The 20,665-nt window shown below is 38.8% G+C and overlaps 4 protein-coding genes across 5 annotated transcripts; all 4 read left to right on the forward strand.

The window, feature by feature from the left end:
- The first annotated feature begins 1,095 nt into the window (after positions 1-1,095).
- Positions 1,096-4,457, forward strand: LOC109210499. Its single transcript, XM_019373922.1, has 2 exons — positions 1,096-2,171; positions 3,420-4,457. The coding sequence occupies exons 1-2, from the start codon at positions 1,593-1,595 to the stop codon at positions 4,134-4,136; spliced, it is 1,296 nt and encodes a 431-aa protein (XP_019229467.1). The 5' UTR covers positions 1,096-1,592; the 3' UTR covers positions 4,137-4,457.
- Positions 4,458-4,579: 122 nt separating this feature from the next.
- LOC109210498 (pentatricopeptide repeat-containing protein At3g26782, mitochondrial) lies at positions 4,580-7,551 on the forward strand. Of its 2 annotated transcripts, XR_002065565.1 has the most exons (3): positions 4,580-5,784; positions 5,890-7,065; positions 7,166-7,551. XR_002065565.1 is itself a non-coding variant. In XM_019373921.1 (2 exons), the coding sequence occupies exons 1-2, from the start codon at positions 4,867-4,869 to the stop codon at positions 6,931-6,933; spliced, it is 1,962 nt and encodes a 653-aa protein (XP_019229466.1). In that variant the 5' UTR covers positions 4,580-4,866; the 3' UTR covers positions 6,934-7,551. The 2 variants fall into 2 exon arrangements, 1 of the variants encoding a protein (XP_019229466.1); XM_019373921.1 differs by having other exon boundaries at positions 5,890-7,551.
- Positions 7,552-10,434: 2,883 nt separating this feature from the next.
- LOC109210495 lies at positions 10,435-11,432 on the forward strand. Its single transcript, XM_019373918.1, has 2 exons — positions 10,435-10,598; positions 10,661-11,432. Exons 1-2 carry the CDS (start codon positions 10,435-10,437, stop codon positions 11,430-11,432), a joined length of 936 nt encoding a protein of 311 aa, XP_019229463.1.
- Positions 11,433-15,966: 4,534 nt separating this feature from the next.
- On the forward strand, positions 15,967-20,496 carry LOC109210503 (mitochondrial phosphate carrier protein 3, mitochondrial-like). The gene is made up of 6 exons (XM_019373924.1): positions 15,967-16,412; positions 17,368-17,729; positions 17,813-17,856; positions 19,475-19,689; positions 19,824-19,948; positions 20,067-20,496. Exons 1-6 carry the CDS (start codon positions 16,119-16,121, stop codon positions 20,125-20,127), a joined length of 1,101 nt encoding a protein of 366 aa, XP_019229469.1. The 5' UTR covers positions 15,967-16,118; the 3' UTR covers positions 20,128-20,496.
- Positions 20,497-20,665: the final 169 nt, after the last annotated feature.

Raw genomic sequence — 20,665 nt, forward strand, 5'->3', positions numbered from 1 at the left:
ACGTGGAGGCTCCCTTTTCACGTGAAGTAGTTACTCTTTCCGAGGGGGAGGCGAAGCACTCCGCCTGGGCGTATCACTTGGTGTCACGTTCTCATTGTCTTCCCTGCCATCTTCGTTGATGGTGTTCAGGATGTTGGTAGTGACACCTGCTATCGTTTTCAACCTCTCATCTCCTTTTCCTGCCATTGTTAGTTGGTGCAAATGAGGAAGAGGTTTTTTTTATGATCTAGAAAGAACTATTGTTTCAACTAAAAAGCTCCCCACAAACGGCGCCAAATTGTTTGAGTAAATAAATGCTAAACTAATTAGTAACAGGATAATGGGGTGAATCTCAGTTGAGCTTAATAAATCCTAAATCAAATAGAACGAAACTCTTGTATAGTGAGAAAGTTTAAGAGCATTAATTAGTGAGTTCAATATACTAAGATTGACAAAATATGCAATATCATAAATGTGCAATAAATGCAAGAAACGACAATGGTTATAGTGTAAAGGAACTGTCACCCAATGATTGTGTGATTGGGTGCTCTTCTCTCTGATGACGTGAAAAGGTATGCAGTTGATATGAATGTGGAATCTTTGAGATTTATAGATGAAAGTTGAATAACATGTGCTTGAATAAAGTGAATAAGACAGCTCTTTCGTATATTCTTCTCCCAACTTTACAATGTGTTTCTTGGTTCTCCAAAAGGCAGGTCCCCCCTTGGTTCCATCTCTCTTCCTATTTATAAGGGACATTCCCCAAGAACCCCTAAAAAGTACAACATATAGAATATCCAAAGGAATATTCTTCCAGTCTATTTCTGAGTTTAAGTGCTACTCTATCTCAGCTGCCCGCTTCTAGTTGTCGGCCTTTATTTGGACAACCGTCAGTCGCTGTATCGTGGTTGACCCCGTCCTATGTCCTGCTTATCCGTTACCGTGGTTACCAAATTTGGACCTATATACAGAGGAGTAAAATTGATCATTTGCGAAAAGAAATACACCGCTAGAAAACGTTTGTGACAGAGGTAAAAACTAGTGCCCATAATAAGAGGAAAGAATTTGATATCATTGGCATAGTGAAAGGCCTGACTCGATCTGGCTAAATAAAGGCATAGTAATACTGTAATAGTAGCAAGTAGTGTAATAATGGTAAGTGGTCTTAATTAGCAATTGCATCTGTTAGCCGAAGTTTGCGCATCCTCCTATTTTTACCATGCCACTAACATTTTGTAAGAAAATGTAAAACTGCTTCTATCTATTTTCTGCATCTTCCTCAGATCCCCTTACCCCATCTTCGTCTCATTTCTGGATTTAAGATCAAGTTATAGAGTTATCCCTCTCTTTACTAAACAATAAGACAAGTCTACAGAAAATCTACCTATTTCTGGCTCCTTCTGCCAATTCCAAATTGAAGAATACGAAACAAAAAGCTTCCATCTTTTTACACCCAAAGCGGCCGAGGAGAAGAAAACAGGTCCGGTGTGCTGAATCCTATGTTTCTTTCCTAAAACTCTTCTCTATTTGTCTGTGAGCTAAGCTCAAATACAAGTACGATCCGCATACCTGCTAGCTAGATCGGAAAGATCCAGATAGTATTGTAATCATCAATGGGGTCGTCTCAGTCGGTAGCCGTACCCTCTGAGGAAGATGAAGAGCAAGAAGATGAAGAAGAAGAAGAAGATGGAGAGCACGAGGAGAATGATACCCCAGATGAGAGACGTCAATTATTAGGTGGTGACGACGATACTACTCTGCTCAAGAAGGTTCTGGAACAAGAGCCCGAGATGTTACCTTGCCACGCCTCCGCATCCCCTCTCTCCCCTCAGCTCTCCTCTTTCGGCACCCCTCGTTTGGGCCCTTCCATTAAGGTGTGGGACCCTTATAATGTCCTGGCTCCCCCGCCCCCACTTCCGCCTCCCCCTCATTTCCACCGCACCTTCTCCTCTGATTCTGTGGATGACGATAGGACCCTCACCGAAGTCTATTTGATTAGTAATGGCGAGTGTCATATGAATTTAAGGCCTGATTTGATTGCCGGCCGATGTCCCGAGGCTGCACTTACCCCTAATGGCAAGCGCCAAGCCAGAGCTTTGGCTGTTTTCCTCAAGTCTCAAGGGATTCGTTTCAATTCTATGTATACATCTCCCTTGGATCGGGCTCGAGCTACTGCCCTCTCTGTTTGCCAGGTATCTTTCATTCTTTTCTCGTCCCTGTGATTGCTTTTATGTCAATGTCAGTTTCTCCGGTTATGATTGCTATTGTTGTAGGATTATCTAACTACTAAGCTCTGATCTTTTGGAATTTGATTGGAAATGTCAAAAATCAAATCCCTTTGCTTCCAGATTTCTATTTTTATGGGCCAGAAAAAAAAATGGAACACTTCACCAACCAATTAATGTAAAGTCCTATATGTTATACAATTATCAGCTGCAGGAGAACATGATTTTTCTTCATCAGTTCTAGGCAGATGCATGTTTCCTTTCGTTACTTGTAAGGTTTTCCTCTTATAGTGCTCCAGTAATTGTCAGGAGGCATAGTGATGCAGCTCTAAAAGAAACCATTTGAATTTGTTAGCTGCTTTAGTTTCAGGATTTATATGGCTGTGACTGTCTAAGTAGTTTGGATTTGGCAAGTTTGTAGTTGGAATTTCATACTACTAGTAGTTTGAACAAAGGTGAGCACAAACAACATATTAAAAGGTAACTTTTGGTTTCAGATGATCTAGGGATAACAGTTACTTTGGGGGATAAAAGTTAGTCGAATTCCTCTAGTAGAAATTACTAGCAAGATTCATACCGGAGGAAAACAAATTAAAGGGAAACTAATTGTATTTATCTAAGATAGGTAGAGTACACTATATTATCACCCTATATTACATTTCCACACAATATCATACTTGTGCATAGTGTATCAACGAAAGGGACAGCTAAATTAGTACCGCAAAGAAGAATTGCATATTCTGTAGTCGTGTAAGGCATAAATGGCTTCTCAGCAGACTTTGCGTGTCAAAAGCATTCTTACTGCCTTGACCACTAGCAAATCCAAAGATTATGTTGCTGTTCATTCAGAGCAGCTGAGCCACAGTTTAGCATCACATCTCAGAATTATGCAAGCTGCAAAGAAGCCCAACGTCGAGCTTCTTCAGTTCTTAAGTTCTGCTAGAAAAGCTTACTCTCTCTTGTATCTAGTTATGTGTTACAAAATTGATTTAAAAGTTGAATCTTTTCCATTCTTAGTGATGCATAGTATGAAGTTTTCTATGGGGATGATGATGCAAATTTCGACTGTAAGTAAAACACCTGAATTGGCCAAGTCCCAGGGATTAAGTGTAACGTGTTTTTTTTAATAACCGATTTAGTGTAACATATTATTAGTATGCTGTGTTAAGGCCTTCTAATTTTGGTAATGTATTGATTCATCTGTTAACTGTGCAGGAATTGAACTTTTCAGAGGAACGTATACAATCCTCTGATGCACTACTAGAAATGAGTCAGGGGCATTGGGAGGGATGCCACCGCTCGGATATATTTACACCTGAAACAATTGGTCTAATGGAAAGGTTCCAGCCTGATTTTTCAGCACCATCTGGAGAGTCACTGAGGCAGGTAGAATTTCGGATGGTACAATTCCTAAATGGAACTGTTATGGCATTGCCTGAAAAATTCAGATCTGATTTCTCCCCGCCAGATCAGAGTGAGAGCCAGGCTTTCTCAAACCGTGGTTCTCATGCACTTGTCAATTCAGTTCATGACCGAGATGGGCCGCCTTCATTCTCATCGTCTCATTGGGATTTGCACCACAGGAACCGACAAGGACTTTCGAGGAAGAAGTCTGGAAAGAGTAGGCTTCAGATCGTGACAACTACTGGGGATCATGAGGCTGATGATGAGATGTCACCTCGAGAACCCATTAATCCTAATTCCATCCGTGATTTGAATGTGCAAATCACTACTAATGTTTCTCAATGCATTGGTATTTTTACTCATTCAATCCCAATCAAGTGTCTTCTTACTGCCCTCCTTGGCTGCAGTGCAATGATGTCAAGTAAGATATGCATAGATGATTCTTCTGTTACAGTGCTACAGCATTCCTGGAAATTGGGATGGCAGATCAAGAGAATGAACGATACTGCACATCTTAGGCTTCTGTAGTAAATTATTCCATTTGGCAGCTGAGATCACTGAGAAAATTTAAGGATTTTGGCTTAATTAGGGAATTCTTCAAAGCATTCACAGGATGTGTATTCTACAACCAGAGTCAGATCACTGGATGATACTTTTGATGATTATCAATTTCTTTTGCAAAATTAATTTCCACTTCTCCAACTGCATCCTGAAACTGAATTGGAGTTGGAACCACGGTTGTGGATTATTGTTTCAGTTTGTAGCATTTTAAATTATTGATATTGTAGGGCATTTCTGGTGTGGCTTTATAATAAGCTGTTGAAAAAATCAGGCTGACTTTGTTCTGTAGTAGCTTCCTTTGCCTATTAATGATTTTTACTTACTAGTAATACTAGGCGATCTTTTACTTATAAAGGTTTATGCTTGGAATATTTTAACCCCCCAAATCCCAATTAGTGGTTAGGCACTACTACTAAGCAGGGGCGTAGTTAGAAGTCCGAATACAGGTTCGGCCAATCAGTAACTTTTGCTCAAACATTATATTTGTGTTAGAAAATTCATTAAAGATGTATAAATATTGAGTTTAGAACTTAGTTATCAGCACTTAAATTCGTAATTCTAATTCTGGCTCCACCTGCTATAAAGTACTACTGTCTAACAAAAATTGCAAACCACATTACTAGTCGTTTGAACTGGTTATACAAATTAAACAGTTCAGAGCTACAAGTGCCACCCTTTCCACTGGATGAATGAATGAATGAAGAACACTAATTTGGCTCCACTCTCTACAGTCTCCTATTTGTGTCGACGCCAATATTCCACAAATCCTAACCTGGCCAAGTTCTTCAACAGATACTTAGACAAATCTGATGTGTTCTCGTGGAACTCTATCATTGCCGACTTGGCTCGGAGCGGTGACTCCGTCGAAGCCCTTCGAGCTTTCTCTTCCATGCGAAAGCTCTCTCTCAAGCCAAACCGTTCCACCTTCCCATGTGCCATCAAATCCTGTTCCTCCCTTTCCGATCTCACTTCCGGCAAGCAGACCCACCAACAAGCTCTCATCTTTGGTTATGAAACCGACCTTTTTGTATCCTCCGCCCTCATTGATATGTACTCCAAGTGTGATCAACTTGCTGATGCACGAAAGCTGTTTGATCAAATTCCTCAAAAGAATGTTGTTTCTTGGACCTCCATGATAACTGGCTACGTCCAAAATGACCAACCCCATGAGGCGCTCTCGCTTTTTAAAGAGCTCTTGGCAGGCCAAGCAGAGGAACTAGTTTCTCTTGACTCGGTTTCCATGGTTTCCGTGCTATCCGCTTGTTCTCGTATTTCAAGGAAGACCCTTACCCAAGGGCTCCATGGTTTTGTCACGAAAAGGGGATTCGATGAGGACCTGGGAGTTGGGAATACGTTAATTGATGCCTATGCTAAGTGTGGTGAGGTTGATTTGTCCAGGAAGATGTTTGATGTGATGCCTGAGAAGGACATCATTTCATGGAATTCTATGATCGCAGTTTATGCCCAGCACGGACTTTCATCTCAGGCACTGGAAATTTTTCGTTCCCTGGCGTGGGATAGAGAGGTTGACTACAATGCTGTCACCTTATCAGCCGTGCTGTTGGCTTGTGCACATTCAGGAGCTCTTCAGGCTGGCAAGTGCATACATGATCAGGTACTTCAAGACTAACCACCTTTATAACTGCTGCATTCTTTCTGACTCCTTATTTTTTAACTGTATTGATGTTCTTAGTTGTCTATTCGACTTTGATCTCTTTAGGTTATAAAAATGAACCTAGAGGATAATGTATTTGTGGCTACGTCCATGATTGACATGTACTGCAAATGTGGAAGATTAAGGATGGCGAGGAATGCATTCAATCGGATGAAGGAAAAGAATGTGAAATCATGGTCTGCCTTGATTGCAGGTTATGGTATGCACGGTAGAGCCAGGGAAGCCCTTCAAGTATTTTACGAGATGAACTTAGCTGGGGTAAAACCAAATTATATTACCTTTGTCTCTGTCCTAGCAGCTTGTAGCCATGCTGGGTTGCTGGATGAAGGGTGGTATTGGTTTAAGGCGATGGAGCCTAGATATTGCATACAACCAGGAGTGGAGCATTATGCTTGCATGGTTGATCTTCTTGGACGTGCTGGTTTCCTTGCCAAGGCATATAATTTGATAGAAGAAATGAAGGTGACACCTGACTTTGTTGTTTGGGGTTCTCTTCTAGCTGCATGCAGGATGCACAAGAATGTTGAGCTTGGGGAGATTGCTGCTAGGAACTTGTTTGAATTAGACTCAACAAACTGTGGGTATTATGTTTTGCTCTCAAACATATATGCTGATGCTGGGAGGTGGGAAGATGTAGATAAGATGAGGATACTTATGAAAAATCGTGGATTAAGTAAACCTCCTGGGTTCAGCCTGCTTGAACTCAAAGGCAGAGTGCACATATTTCTTGTTGGTGATAGAGAACACCCACAACATGAGAAGATTTATGCATATTTGGAGGAATTATCTGTAAAGCTGCAGATAGCTGGCTATGTACCCAACATGACATCTGATCTTCATGATGTTGAGGAGGAAGAGAAAGGACTGACATTACGAGTTCATAGTGAGAAGCTCGCTGTTGCTTTTGGGGTTATGAATTCCGTCCCTGGTAGTACAATTCAGGTGATTAAGAATCTTAGGATATGTGGAGACTGTCATACAACAATTAAGCTAATTGCCAAGATTGTTAATAGGGAAATTGTAGTCAGAGATGCAAAGAGATTTCACCATTTTAAGGACGGCTTGTGCTCCTGTGGGGACTATTGGTGATTCAAGCATGGAACAAAATTTCATGTCTGCCGAGACTTCCGGGAGTTGTCATATGATCTGCAGTGGTGCTTAAAGTGATAGAGATTCGCAGCAGAATTGATCTTCTTCAATGGTGCGTCAATCTCACACTAGGTAGTCGGCTATATGAATCCTCCATATCCATCTTGCTCTATTCTTCATTATTCAACAGAATTCGTCATAGCTCGGCTATTTTTATGCTGGTCTTATGCAGGATACTAATATCCGATTGATATTCCCCTGTTGTGTGGTATGTACAAGACCAAAAGAGAGAAAGCGGATCAATAAACAGAAGTTGGACAGAAAGTAAAGGCAATTTTTTTTTCCTGTGAATTCATCGCCTGCTCGATTCTTCACTATTCAACCTCTTGTATCCACTATGGAGAAAGCTGAACCTTGTTTGTTTGAAACGAACATGTCATTTGGGTTGTCCAGAGTTTTGTGGCTATTTTTGTTTACATCAATTTTGGAATTCTGCCAGCATTAGCATTTAGCAAAACTGTTTTTCACCTTGAAAATACTTTTTACAATGTTACACCGGTGGATATTAAGGTATGTAAGAAAACAGTAAATATTGAAGGTGGATATGATTTTGGTGGTTGTTTTGAGTGCTGAAGCTTGTAGTTTACGTGTTGTTTAAAGCAAATGATATGAAATACTAATAGCGTGTTCGGCCAAGCTTTTTTTTTGGGCCAAAAGTGCTTTTTTTGGCCAAAAAATGAGGTGTTTGGCCAAGCTTTTGAAAGGAAAAAAAGCGCTTTTGAGGAGAAGCAGAAGCAGTTTTTGAGAAGCAGAAAAGTAGCTTCTCTCCAAAAGCACTAATTACTACTCAAAAGTGTTTTTCAAATTAATTAGCCAAACACAAACTGTTTTTCACCAAAAGCATTTTTTTAAAAGTACTTTTGAGAAAAGCACTTCTCAAAATAAGCTGATTTTAGAAGCTTGGCCAAACAGGCTATAAGAGGTATGTATTGTTATTGATATGAAAATGACTTATTCCATAAATGACAATCATTTCACTATTTGGTGCAAACATTCTTATTAATGGAAACATTAATAATACCAAATATGGAAAAATAATAGTACTATAAGAATATTTTCAAAGGGAAACTTAATGTTATACTAAAACGATAAAAAGAAAATAATAACATGTTGATGCCTGTTTGTTTCTATTCAAGAGAGATAAAGAAGAAGAAAAAAATGAAAAAGTAGCACTGTAGTAGTTCCAACTTCCATGTTGTATTACAACGTTCTCCCCCTCCCCCCTCTATTTTCTTTCTCTGGAATGAGCTCAATGAAGAACTCTAATAGTGCAGTCCTAAGGAATTGAAGGTGAAGAACAATTCCTGAGCACTAAAGCTTGAGAATTAGAGTTGAGAGAATATAGGGATTGGAATTATTGATAAAGAATGATTCTTACAAAATGCGATGCCTCTTCTCAATTCTGTTACACAGTATTTAACCCCTCTAATTGTAACTAACTTCCTAACTACCTTACCAGCTTTCTAACGACTTGATCGAAATGACTAAAGTGCCCCTAGTTTTAGCTATACAAATGTCTAAGATGCCCCTGTTATATCTCTTCTATAATTTGCCTATAACATTCTCTCTTGCCTTTTGTCTAATCTGAATTGATCTTCAAAAAAAAAAAAGTATTCAAGTTGCTGGCACCCACCATATCTTGCTTCGGGGCCGCTCTCTTGTATCGGAGCAAACAAATTCCAAGTGGTACACTTGGGCCCCGTTTGGCCATGAATTTTGCCAAAATAAATTTGGGATTTATTTTCAAAACTTATGTTTGGCCATAAATTTTGCCCATATTTTGGCCAAATCCCAAATCCCAAAATCAGCTATTGAGCTGATTTTGGGCCAAAACCCAAAACTTGGAATTATATACATGTTTTTCCAAAATAAAGTTGGAAAATATGTTTTGAAAACGTATGTCCAAACACATTTTCATCTTCAAACCAAACTTCACCCAAATTAAATTTTTCAAAATAAATTTGGGATCTATAGTCAAACGCTAGCTTGAAGTGGGCCGCGTAAATGCATTTGGTGGGTGAGTGCTCCAATTTCATTGATTCTCCCGATGCAACACGTCTAGGGAATATTCCGCTGAGGTCCTCAATTTGAATTTACCATCATGCCCATTGCATTGTTCTTTGCTCAACTGTTGTTCTACCTTCTCTTTTTGACTTTTGGGGGTCAAAAAATCCAGTTGAGACCTGCTTCATGAGCATGCCAATGCACATCAACAACATTTGCGCTGAGTGAGCCTTGGAAAAGATTATTTCGTCGACACACTTCAATAGTATTCAAGCAAAAGAGAGATGAAAACATATATGCATAAGTTAACTAATCCATCTCGTTACCATGTAGATAGTGATTTTGTTGTTATTGCTGCCTCCACATGAGCCCTCAATTATTGAGCCGACCTCTTTCACTTAGAAGAATACAATCTTGGCCTAGCCTTCTGAATTTTACCTTTTTTTACCACAAATATCACAATACATACACCGCACAAATGCAACTAAGTTTCCTAGCTTAGCAAAATGAAGTAAGTTTGATTATGGCTCGGGAGATGAAGGAAATGAGAGAAGAAAAGAGTAGACTAGCTGTGCTAAGACTCACAAAAATGATAATTGGAAGTTGAGAAGGAGTTCAACTTGAAATCATTGTTTATTGTTGAATTATGCCTCATGAGTTGTTAGTTTGACGCTGAGTTGGAATGATGACTAAGGTGCTGATGTGTCCTTTAAATTGCAGAGAATAACTTAGATATTATCTGGATATTATTAGTTGTAGACTTCCTAGTCTTAAGATTTTTCAGTTGTGATTTCCCTAGTCTTTAGGCATGAAGAAGTTGGTGGATTAGTTCCATCATATTAGGAAGTTTCAGTTTCAGTTTTTTACTGCTATTCAGTTAGGATTTCTGGTGTATTTAAGCAGCTTCTTTCAGCTTAATAAAATATATCTTCTTTTCCTTTTTAAGTCTGTTGTTTTCTATTTGAATAACGCCTTCAAATTGGTATCAGAGCTCTTTTTTCTTAAAGGACCTGTGAGTGACTTGTGAGTGTTGACTGAGTGAGAAACAAAAAGCCAACCTACTTCCCTGAAAAGCCATCATAACACATGGAATCTGAAAACTCTACTAGTTCTTTTGCAATTCCGCCGCCAGTGTTTCATGGAGAGAATTACCAGGTATGGGCAATCAAGATGAAAACTCACATAGAGGCATGTGATCTCTGGGATGCAGTAGAGGAGGATTACGACATTCCTGCTTTACCTGGCAATCCAACAATGGCTCAGATCAAACTTCACAAGGAAAAAAGGACAAGGAAGTTCAAGGCAAAATCTTGCTTATATGCTGCAATCTCACCAACCATTTTTTCCCGAGTCATGGCGCTGGAATCAGCAAAAGCAATTTGGGATTTTCTTAAAGAAGAATACTAAGGAGATGAGAGAATCAAAGGCATGAAAGTGATGAATCTCATCAGAGAATTTGAGATGCAAAGAATGAAGGAATCCGAAACTGTCAAAGAATACTCGGATAGACTTCTTAGCATTGTGAATAAGGTAAGAATGTTGGGTAAGAATCTTCCTGATAGCAGAGTTGTTGAAAAGATTCTTGTAACATTGTCTGAGAAGTTTGAACCCACTATTGCTTCCTTAGAAAATACTAAGGATCTGTCACAGATAACCTTGGCAGACTAAACGCATTGCAAGCACAAGAGCAGAGAAGGTTAATGAGAGAAGAAGGGACAGTAGAAGGTGCATTACAGGCGAAGTTGCAAAGTAATGCCGGAAGCAGATACAAGAAAGGAAAAGGAAAGAAGAACCATGCTGGAAACAATCAAGTTGCTGCTAATAATGGTGGAGGCAACAACTCTAGCAGCAACAAAGGAGATAAGTTCCCTTCATGTCAGCATTGTAGAAGGAAGAATCACCCTCACTTCAAATGCTGGAGAAAGCCGGATATGAGATGCAGAAAGTGCAACAAGTTGGGGCATGCTGAAATAATTTGCAAGTCTAAAGATAATCAGCAAGAAACTGAAGCTCAGGTTGCAAATCAGCAAGAAGAAGAGCAGTTATTTGTCGCAACTTGTTTTATGGGCAGCAGTTCCAGCGACAGTTGGTTGATCGATAGTGGTTGCACTAACCACATGACAAATGATGAAACACTCTTCAGGGAGCTTGATAGATCTGCAACATCAAAAGTCAAGATAGGCAATGGTGACTATATTGCTGTAAAAGGAAAAGGAACAGTGGCTTTTGAAACCTACTCAGGTACTAAAACTATCTCTGATGTTCTTTATGTGCCTGAAATTGATCAAAATTTATTAAGTGTTGGACAGCTATTGCAAAAGGGTTTTAAGGTGATCTTTGAAAATCAAAAGTGTCTTATTAAAGACGTCAAAGATCAAGATTGTATTCAGAGTAAAGATGAAGGGAAAAAGCTTCACATTGGATCCAATGGATGAGGAACAAGCTACTTTTCAAAGTCTGGTATCCAACACGTGTATTTGGCACAAAAGGTTGGGCCATTTTCACCACAGGGCTCTTTTGTATATGCAACAAAAAAGAGCTGGTCAAAGGTTTACCTCCACTTGAAGAAGAACTTCCAAGTTGCGAGGCATGTCTAATTTAGGAAAGACAAACAAGATTGTCTTTCTACAAAATCAACTTGGAGAGCAACTTAAAAACTGCAGCTAGTTCATACAGATATTGGAGGCCCTCTAAGAACTCCATCTTTGAATGGAAGCAGGTATTATATCATTTTTATTGATGATCTAACAAGGATGTGTTGGATATACTTTTTAAAGTTCAAAACAGGAGTTGCTGCACTTTTCTCAACTTTCAAAGCCTTGGTAGAAAATCAAAGTGGCTGCAAAATACAGGTGCTCAGGTCCGATAATGGGACCGAGTACACTTCAGATCAATTCAAAAGGTTTCTTGAAGATGCTGGAATAGAGCATCAACTTACTGCTCCGTATACTCCGCAGCAAAACGGAGTAAGCGAAAGGAAGAATAGGACTATTATGGAGATGGCACGATGTATGCTGCACGAGAAAGGGCTTCCAAAAAGTTTTTGGGCAGAGGCAGCCAATACTGCTGTTTTTCTGTTGAATAGGCTGCCTACAAAAGTAGTGAATGGTCAAACACCTTTTGAAGCTTGGCATGGGTATAAACCTTCCCTAAAGAACTTAAAAATTTTTGGTTGCTTATGTTTTTCTTACATACCTCAGGTGAAAAGGGATAAGCTTGATAAGAAAGCTGAACCAGGAATTTTTATTGGCTATAGTTTGGTGTCAAAAGCTTTCAGAATTTTTCAACTGTGATAAGCAGAGATGTAGAATTTGTTGAACAAAAGCAATGGAATTGGGAAGGAGACATGCAGGATATGGAAGCTGAGTTGCATAATTTTGAGGAGCGGATTAATGATTTTCCAGTTAGAGGAACCAGATCACTTTCAGACGTTTATCAGAGATGCAATGTCGCAGTCTTTGAACCTGCCGAATATGCCGAAGCTGAAAGAGACAAGAAATGGATAGATGCAATGAAGGAGGAGCTGACCATGATCGAGAAAAATGACACTTGGGAGCTGGTTAACAGACCTCAAAACAGAAAGATCATTGGAGTTAAATGGGTTTACAGAACTAAGCTAAATGCAGATGGCTCCGTGAATAAACACAAAGCTAGGCTTGTGGTGAAGGGCTACGCTCAGGTTTTTGGTGTAGATTTTTCAGAGACATTTGCACCCGTGGCAAGACTCGACACAATCAGACTCCTTTTGGCAATTGCAGCACAAAAGGGTTGGAGAATCTACCAAATGGATGTCAAATCAGCTTTCTTGAATGGTTTCTTGCAAGAAGAAATCTATGTTGAGCAACCAGAAGGATTTGTTGTGGAAGGTCAGGAAGATAAAGTTTACTTGCTGAAAAAGGCCCTCTACGGATTAAAGCAAGCTCCAAGGGCTTGGTACAGTAGAATTGATGATCATCTTTCTGCCTTAGGTTTTCAGAAAAGCCTAAGTGAATCAACTCTTTACATAAAACATACTAACTCTGACATTGTGATTATTTCTCTATATGTTGATGATCTTTTGGTAACAGGAAGTAATGTTGAGCTTGTTGAAGGGTTTAAAAGAGAGATGATGAAAGTTTTTGAAATGACAGATCTTGGAGAGATGGCTTTCTTTCTTGGAATGGAGATTAAACAAAGCCAAGATCAGATATTCATTTGTCAGAGAAAGTATGCGAAGGAAATTCTAAAGAAATTTAGAATGGAAGACTGCAAAAGTATGAGCACGCCTATGAATCAAAAGGAGAAGTTGATGAAGGAGGATGGTGCTGAACGCGTACTAGAAGGAAACTACAGAAGCTTGATAGGATGTCTGATGTATCTTACAGCAACAAGACCAGACATATTGTATGCTGTAAATGTACTATCCAGATTTTTGAATTCTCCAAGTGAAATTCATGCGAAAGCTGCAAAAAGAGTGCTCAGGTATGTCAAAGGTACAATAGATTATGGAGTCAGATTCAGCAAGTGCAAGAATTTCAAACTTCAAGGATATTCTGACAGTGATTGGGCTGGTTCTATTGAAGATATGAAAAGTACCTCAGGGTACTGTTTTAGTTTTGGCTCAGGCTGTTTTTCTTGGTGTTCGAAGAAGCAAGAGACTGTCGCTCAGTCAACTGCAGAGGCAGAATACGTTGCTGCTACAACTGCTGCTAATCAAGCTTTGTGGATAAAGAAAATCTTATGTGACCTAGGCCTGGAGAATGAAGAAAGCACTGAAGTTTTTGTAGACAACCAAGCTGCTATTGCTATTTCACACAATCCAGTATTTCATGGAAAGACCAAACATTTTAATGTGAAGCTGTATTTTTTGAGAGAAGTGCAAAAGAATGGTCAAGTGAATCTGGTGTATTGTAAAACAGAAGAGCAAGTGGCTGATATATTTACAAAAGCTCTTCCAGCAAGCAGATTTGAGTTCTTGAGAACCAAACTTGGGATTTACAGCTCTTGATGCAAGGAGGAGTGTTGAATTATGCCTCATGAGCTGTTAGTTTGACGCTGAGTTGGCATGATGACTAAGCTGCTGATGTGTCCTTTAAATTGCAGAGAATAACTTAGATATTTTCTGGATATTATTAGTTGTAGACTTCCTAGTCTTAAGATTTTTCAGTTGTGATTTCCCTAGTCTTTAGGCATGAAGAAGTTGGTGGATTAGTTCCATCATATTAGGAAGTTTCAGTTTCAGTTTTTTACTGCTATTCAGTTAGGATTTCTGGTGTATTTAAGCAGTTTCTTTCAGCTTAATAAAATATATCTTCTTTTCCTTTTTAAGTCTGTTGTTTTCTATTCGAATAACACCTTCATTTATTCATTGCAAGTATTTTTTATATTTTTTTTGATATTTCTACATCTATTTATTCATAGAGAGTGAAAAACAAAAGTTTCATCTAGTTAGTCATAAGTTACTTAAACTAGCACAGATTTAGGCAGGTTGCATGTAAAAGACGAAATAAATATTCATTTTTAGTAGCCACAAGGATTGTTCAAGAGGCAAAGATTGAGGGGCTTGTGATTTAAGTCACATGTTTGACCCCTGCTTCATACGAATTAAGCCTAATATTTAAGTACTGGAGAAGAGTAGAGTATGAGTCCATCATTCTCAAGTTTTAAAATCCGCAATTGATCCTAAGGGTTCCCCGGAACAAGTTTCTCGGTCATTAAAACAATATTCAAATTTAAGTAGGTGAACTGGTGAAGGGTGTAATTGATTTGGTAAAATAATAAGCATTTTCTTTAAGGAAAAATTTCACATTAGAACAACTGGGCTCCCTACTTTTCAATTTTATAGCCCATATTTCAATTTACAACCAACTAACCCAAAAATAATAGGCTAAGATTCAACATCCAACTCTAATAGGTTCTCAAAATTACTATTTAATTTTTAAAAAAGATTCCTCAACCTTTTAGGTTAATTTTCGAATCAGTAACTGTGACTCAAATATTAGTTCAACAAACCAAATCCATTTGGGTGGTGAAAATTAGATTTTTAACAAGCTTAAATATGTGGGTTTAAATTCCGAATTTGATTTTGTGAGAAATTTGGAGTGGGTGTTATTTAGACTTGTTAAAAATAGTATAAGGAGGTTGTATATAAAATTTGAAGTCATTTAATGGAGATTTGGACTGGTTTTGAACAAGAATTGCAACTGAAAATCATGGAAGAAGTTCGTCTACAGACGTTTGTATAAAGGTGTATAAAAGTGTATAATAGTGTATAAGGTGTGTTTATACACTCATATACACTATTATACAAGATTATACAAAATTATACAAAACACTGACTTCGTCTTCTTCCTTGCGTCTTTTCTGAAATTTAACTCAAATCTACTCCAAATTACTTCAAATTTAAATCTTGAACTCCTTTTGATATTTGCAATCAACTGGAACAACACCCAATCCAAATAACTAACAAACTCAAAAAATCATATTTTCGAAAGCAAAGCTTTGAATGGTCTTCAATGGTGGACTTCTACTTTTCAATTTTCTTGCATTGCAACCAGGTGTCACATGGGGAGAAACAGAAAATACTCAGCCCCTTGAAGCATATGTAGAAGATGTGAGAAGAAGAGAGAGTGAAAGCAATGGTTGTGAGAATACATATTTAAATCCATAGCTTTTAGAAGCAATGATTGTAAGAACACAAATTTTGAATTTGGCAGTGTTTTGAAAATATATATAATATGGGCTAGTAAGGTAAAACTTAAAAACATGGACCATTTTTTATTATGGTGTGAAGTCATGTGTATTTTCTTGTAATTGTTTCTTTCTTTTAACACTAAAATGATGGCATGATAAATGGCTCATATGATTCTGATTAGGAAAGAAACAAATGATGGCGGGGGCATAAAAGTAAATTGAGACACTAGGGCCTGTACACACTGTATTGGTCACTCCGTGTAAATAACGCAAAGAGCATGGCTGATTGGTCAGTATAAAAAGGTGGAAATTTTTATTGTATATGAATTAGGTCCAAAAGCTATTGGGAGAGCGAGAGGAGAAGGTTTTCAGTCCTCTGCAATACTTTGCCCTCGCCCATTTCTCCTCGCTTCCGATCTCTCTCTGCGCCGTCACAAACTCATTTAGCCATGGAGAACTCACGCCGTCAGTCCCTTCTTCCAAGCTTCCTCTACACTCCATCTTCGTTTTCTTCTTTCACTCCCAAAACCTTTGCTGTTCCCGAGAACACCACCAGTGTGTTGCCCGCTGCACATCCGTCGTCCACCAACAAGAGCTTCGTGATTCCTGCACCTAGCGAACCTGGAAAGATCGAGATGTACTCACCGCAATTCTACGCTGCCTGTACCTTCGGTGGTATCCTCAGCTGTGGTCTCACTCACATGGCTGTCACTCCTCTTGATCTCGTCAAATGTAACATGCAGGTATCGATCCAATTTCATTTACGCTTTGCTTTTCAGATCTGTCCATTTCTGACGCGATCGTTGACTTCTCAACTCTTTTAAACATTATTGTATGCTACTTTTGTGTGTGTGTAGATCCGATCTATACTCTTCTGGCTTGAATATCATTGCGCATGTTCTAGATCTAAATTTGTAACGTGACTAGCAGGACTGATTTTATTGGCAAAAGTGTTGATTGGTGATTTCTCTGTATAGAGGAGGAGGCGTTATTATTTTGTTTAAGATTTAATTGGAAATTATTATTTTGGATCTTAGTCTATCATGTGTGTAGTAGTTTGAATGATATTAAATGTGAAATGTTCCTCTACATGTCACAAAGCGAGGAAGCAAGGTTGCCTTTTCATTTAATTTTGATTTGTATTATCTTTAGATATATGGAAAGGGGTAGGAGTGTGCTATTCAGACTTGGTTGTTTCCAATCTCATCCTTCACATGTCACTTTTGCTGATTATGATTGTGCAGTTTGTCAACACGAGAATGTATTGGACTCTCGTGCTATTATAGTCTTAGTCTCAGTGCTTTTTAACCCTGAACCTTGCTAAACTATCCTACTCAGTCACCGCGTGGTATTATTGCTTAAGAGTCTTCTCTGCAGCATTAGTTAAAGGTTTTCAAGTAGATTGAGGAAATGGCATTTGAAAACTTGGATAACTTTTATTTAGATTTGTGATTAAAGAGCTTCATTTTTACACGTTTGGACATTGTGCTCGTAATGGTCCTAGATCTTTTACTGTACTGACTTTCCTTCTCAATGGGATAGTTTCTCATTTGCTAGCTTCCCCTTTTATTTTTCTTAACTATGGTATGATTGTCTTCATGTGTGAAAATATTCCCTTAGTAATTAAATTGTTTTTATTTTCTTACCGAGCATTAGTAATGAAGCATCTAAACTGACTGAAATTTTATAAATTCCTAGATTGACCCCGCAAAATACAAGAGCATATCATCTGGATTTGGAGTGCTGCTTAAGGAGCAAGGTGCTAAGGGCTTCTTCAGGGGATGGGTTCCTACTCTTTTGGGTTACAGTGCTCAGGGTGCATGCAAGTTCGGATTCTATGAATTCTTCAAGAAGTACTACTCTGACCTTGCTGGAGCAGAAAATGCTGCAAAGTACAAGACTCTGATATACCTTGCTGGTTCTGCATCTGCGGAAGTGATTGCAGACATTGCTCTTTGCCCATTTGAAGCTGTAAAAGTTCGTGTTCAGACACAGCCTGGTTTTGCTAGGGGATTGTCAGATGGATTACCAAAATTTGTAAGATCTGAAGGAACCATGGGGTATGCTATTATCATTGTTGTTAGCACGTTCCTTAATCTGTACCTTATAGAACATATTTTAATATTTTGTTATATTTTTGCAGCCTGTACAAAGGTTTGGTTCCTCTTTGGGGACGTCAGATTCCATGTAAGTGGAACCATCTGTCTTCTACTGTTTGTTGTTATTTACTAACTTGCTTATTACCTGGGATATTTTAATAATGCGACTAGGGCTTTGATATCCATATGATTACCCAAATGAGTGAGAAGCATTTTGATGTTTGCTAGAATTCGTAAAACTTAGGGTCTGTTAGTTGGACCTGTCTTAAAAAAACAATAGAAACTCCAAATGCGGGACCTCCCCTCGCTACCCCCCAAAAAGATCGTTGGAATAGTTATTTGAGAAAATTAAATTTTCATTTCTCTGTTAAATAAAACAAATAGAGAGATTTCCTTCTCCATGTATGTTTATTAAATGTGGACAGTCACCTTACATAGAACTGCAAGAGTTTCTCTAATTAGGATCCAATGGGTCCCAGAAGGCCTGGAAGTTGAAGATGGCTAGATAAGGGCTTATGTCTGGATGCAGCAGTAATTAATTGTCATAGCTGATAGACTTCATCAAAAAAATTGTCATAGCTGATGGAAATTTCTCGTCTCTTTCTTGTTCTGGTAATGACTTCCTTTTTTGGTTAGGTGAAAGCTAGAAAGTTAGCTCTCAAGCACCTTCACTTGTTCGAGCCAAGTAAATAGGGTCACTTGTTGAAATACTCTGCTTTATATTAAGAACTTATTGCATCTTTCTTCGGAAGACGAAATATTGCACGTAAGCCTATGATCTAAGTACATTGCAAGTTTTAATATGCTTGGCCATTAACATACTATTCCACAAAATTGGGTATTGAACTTTATGGGGAGCTTGGGGAATGAAAGGGGAAGGACAGGACTAGTGGAAGGGGGCAATCAGAGGGAGAGCAGAAGCTTCGGGAGGAAGGGGACATAATAGGGCTTGGACTGGAGTATGATTGGATGGAGGTTGGCGATTTAAGTAAAATGGGTAAACTAGAGTGAGAATGTTTTTTTCCTTGGGGGGGGGGGGGGCAAGCATAGGTCTGGGATTCATTAGTTTCTAAGTTGGATATTCGAATGATGGAAATTCTTGCTCAATTCTTTGACAACATTCCCTTCTATTCATATGTTTAGATGCTCTTACTCTTCGGCTATGTTGCGCGGATTCTCCAAAACAGCTGCCGCACCCGTTTCAGATCCTCCAAAAATACACTATCTTTGGAGGATCCGACACTCACCCATCGATATTTTCGGAGAGTCCGAGCAACATAGCTCTTCGGAAATACAGTAGGATTCGAGGGTAAGAATTTTTGAACCTTTTTGCTGTTATAGCTTGTGATTTAAAGCAATACAGATTAAGGGCTGGGAAGGTCCATGTCATGATGTTTTCTGCTCTTGGTAGGTTTTAGAGGGAGGCCCATTTTTGGTTCAAGTGGAGTCGTCCTAGTAATTCACCTAAAGCTTTCCTTCTTGATTCGGTCTTTCATCTTTTTTTTTCTCTTTCTCTACTTGCACGACACAAATAAAAGTATAATCCTGCGATGTTGCAGAGCCTGAAACATGATGCCTATTTTATCACACTACTGCGTATTTGTTTTATTAGTGCATATCTGTTTGTGCTATTGTTCTTCTAATTTTGATTTTTTTGAGTTGCTATTTGTTGTTGGACATTAAGGATTAAACATCGTAAATTGCAGATACAATGATGAAGTTTGCGTCCTTTGAGACTATTGTGGAGATGATCTACAAGCATGCAGTCCCAAAGCCTAAAAATGAGTGCAGCAAATCTATGCAACTTGGTATTAGCTTTGCTGGTGGATATATAGCCGGTGTCTTCTGTGCTATTGTATCCCATCCTGCTGACAATCTTGTCTCATTCCTCAACAATGCCAAGGGTGCAACTGTTGGTGATGTAAGCATTTCGAAGCTTCTATCGTTTGTTGCGCCATCTCTCTTTTCGCCTCTTATTTTTTTGAAATGTCCTCAAGTCATTAATCTGTCACGTGAAACCCGCCATTTGTTTCTGACAAAAAACTATTTCCTCAGGCCGTGAAGAAGATAGGAGTAGTGGGTCTCTTTACCCGTGGGCTACCTCTACGTATTGTCATGATTGGAACTCTTACTGGTGCTCAATGGGGAATCTATGATGCTTTCAAGGTTTTTGTTGGGCTGTAAGTCTCTTCTTCTAACACTTAGTTGGACATTCTAAACCTGTCTACCTTTCCTGTATCAATCTACTTTGAGAACTTAATAAATATGTTTGGCTTATTTTTTCTGATGCGATTTCAGGCCAACAACTGGAGGAGTTGCTCCTGCTGCACCTGCTGCCTCTGAGGTTGCAAAGGTGTAGGGTCGAGTACAAACTAATTCTTCGCCAAGCCTAGAAGTAGTAAGAGAAGACTTCTCCAGACGAAACAATAAACACAGATTGCCGATGTTTCTCTAGTGCTCTTTCGTAGTAAGCTGGAGAGTATTCTTACACAACAATCTTGTCAATTTTATATTTCTCTAATTTTGAGATTTGGAGAGGGGGAGTCCCCCTAAAACTTAAGCGTTGCGGATGTTTTTTTGTTAGAATAGATACAAAATCAATTTGATGCTAGAAACGCTGTTCCCTCTCGAGGAAGGGAATAACAAGCATATTTGGGGCTATATATTTGCCTTGTTCATTTTGAGTTTGCCGAGCTATAGCTGCTGAATGATGATTCTTTTATTGCTCTATTGTTGTTTTTGTTTTTTTCAAAATCCTATTGTTACTGGAGCTAGTTTTGAGACACTGCTGCTGCACCCCATACCCACGCCATCTCTGTTTGTGAGTTTTGTGCTGCAGTTGATATATGGATCCGTAAATGCAGGAGATCAAATTGAGTGCCTTCTAAGAGACCAAA

The sequence above is a fragment of the Nicotiana attenuata genome, unplaced genomic scaffold (assembly GCF_001879085.1).
Source record: "Nicotiana attenuata strain UT unplaced genomic scaffold, NIATTr2, whole genome shotgun sequence".
Taxonomy (NCBI): domain Eukaryota; kingdom Viridiplantae; phylum Streptophyta; class Magnoliopsida; order Solanales; family Solanaceae; genus Nicotiana; species Nicotiana attenuata.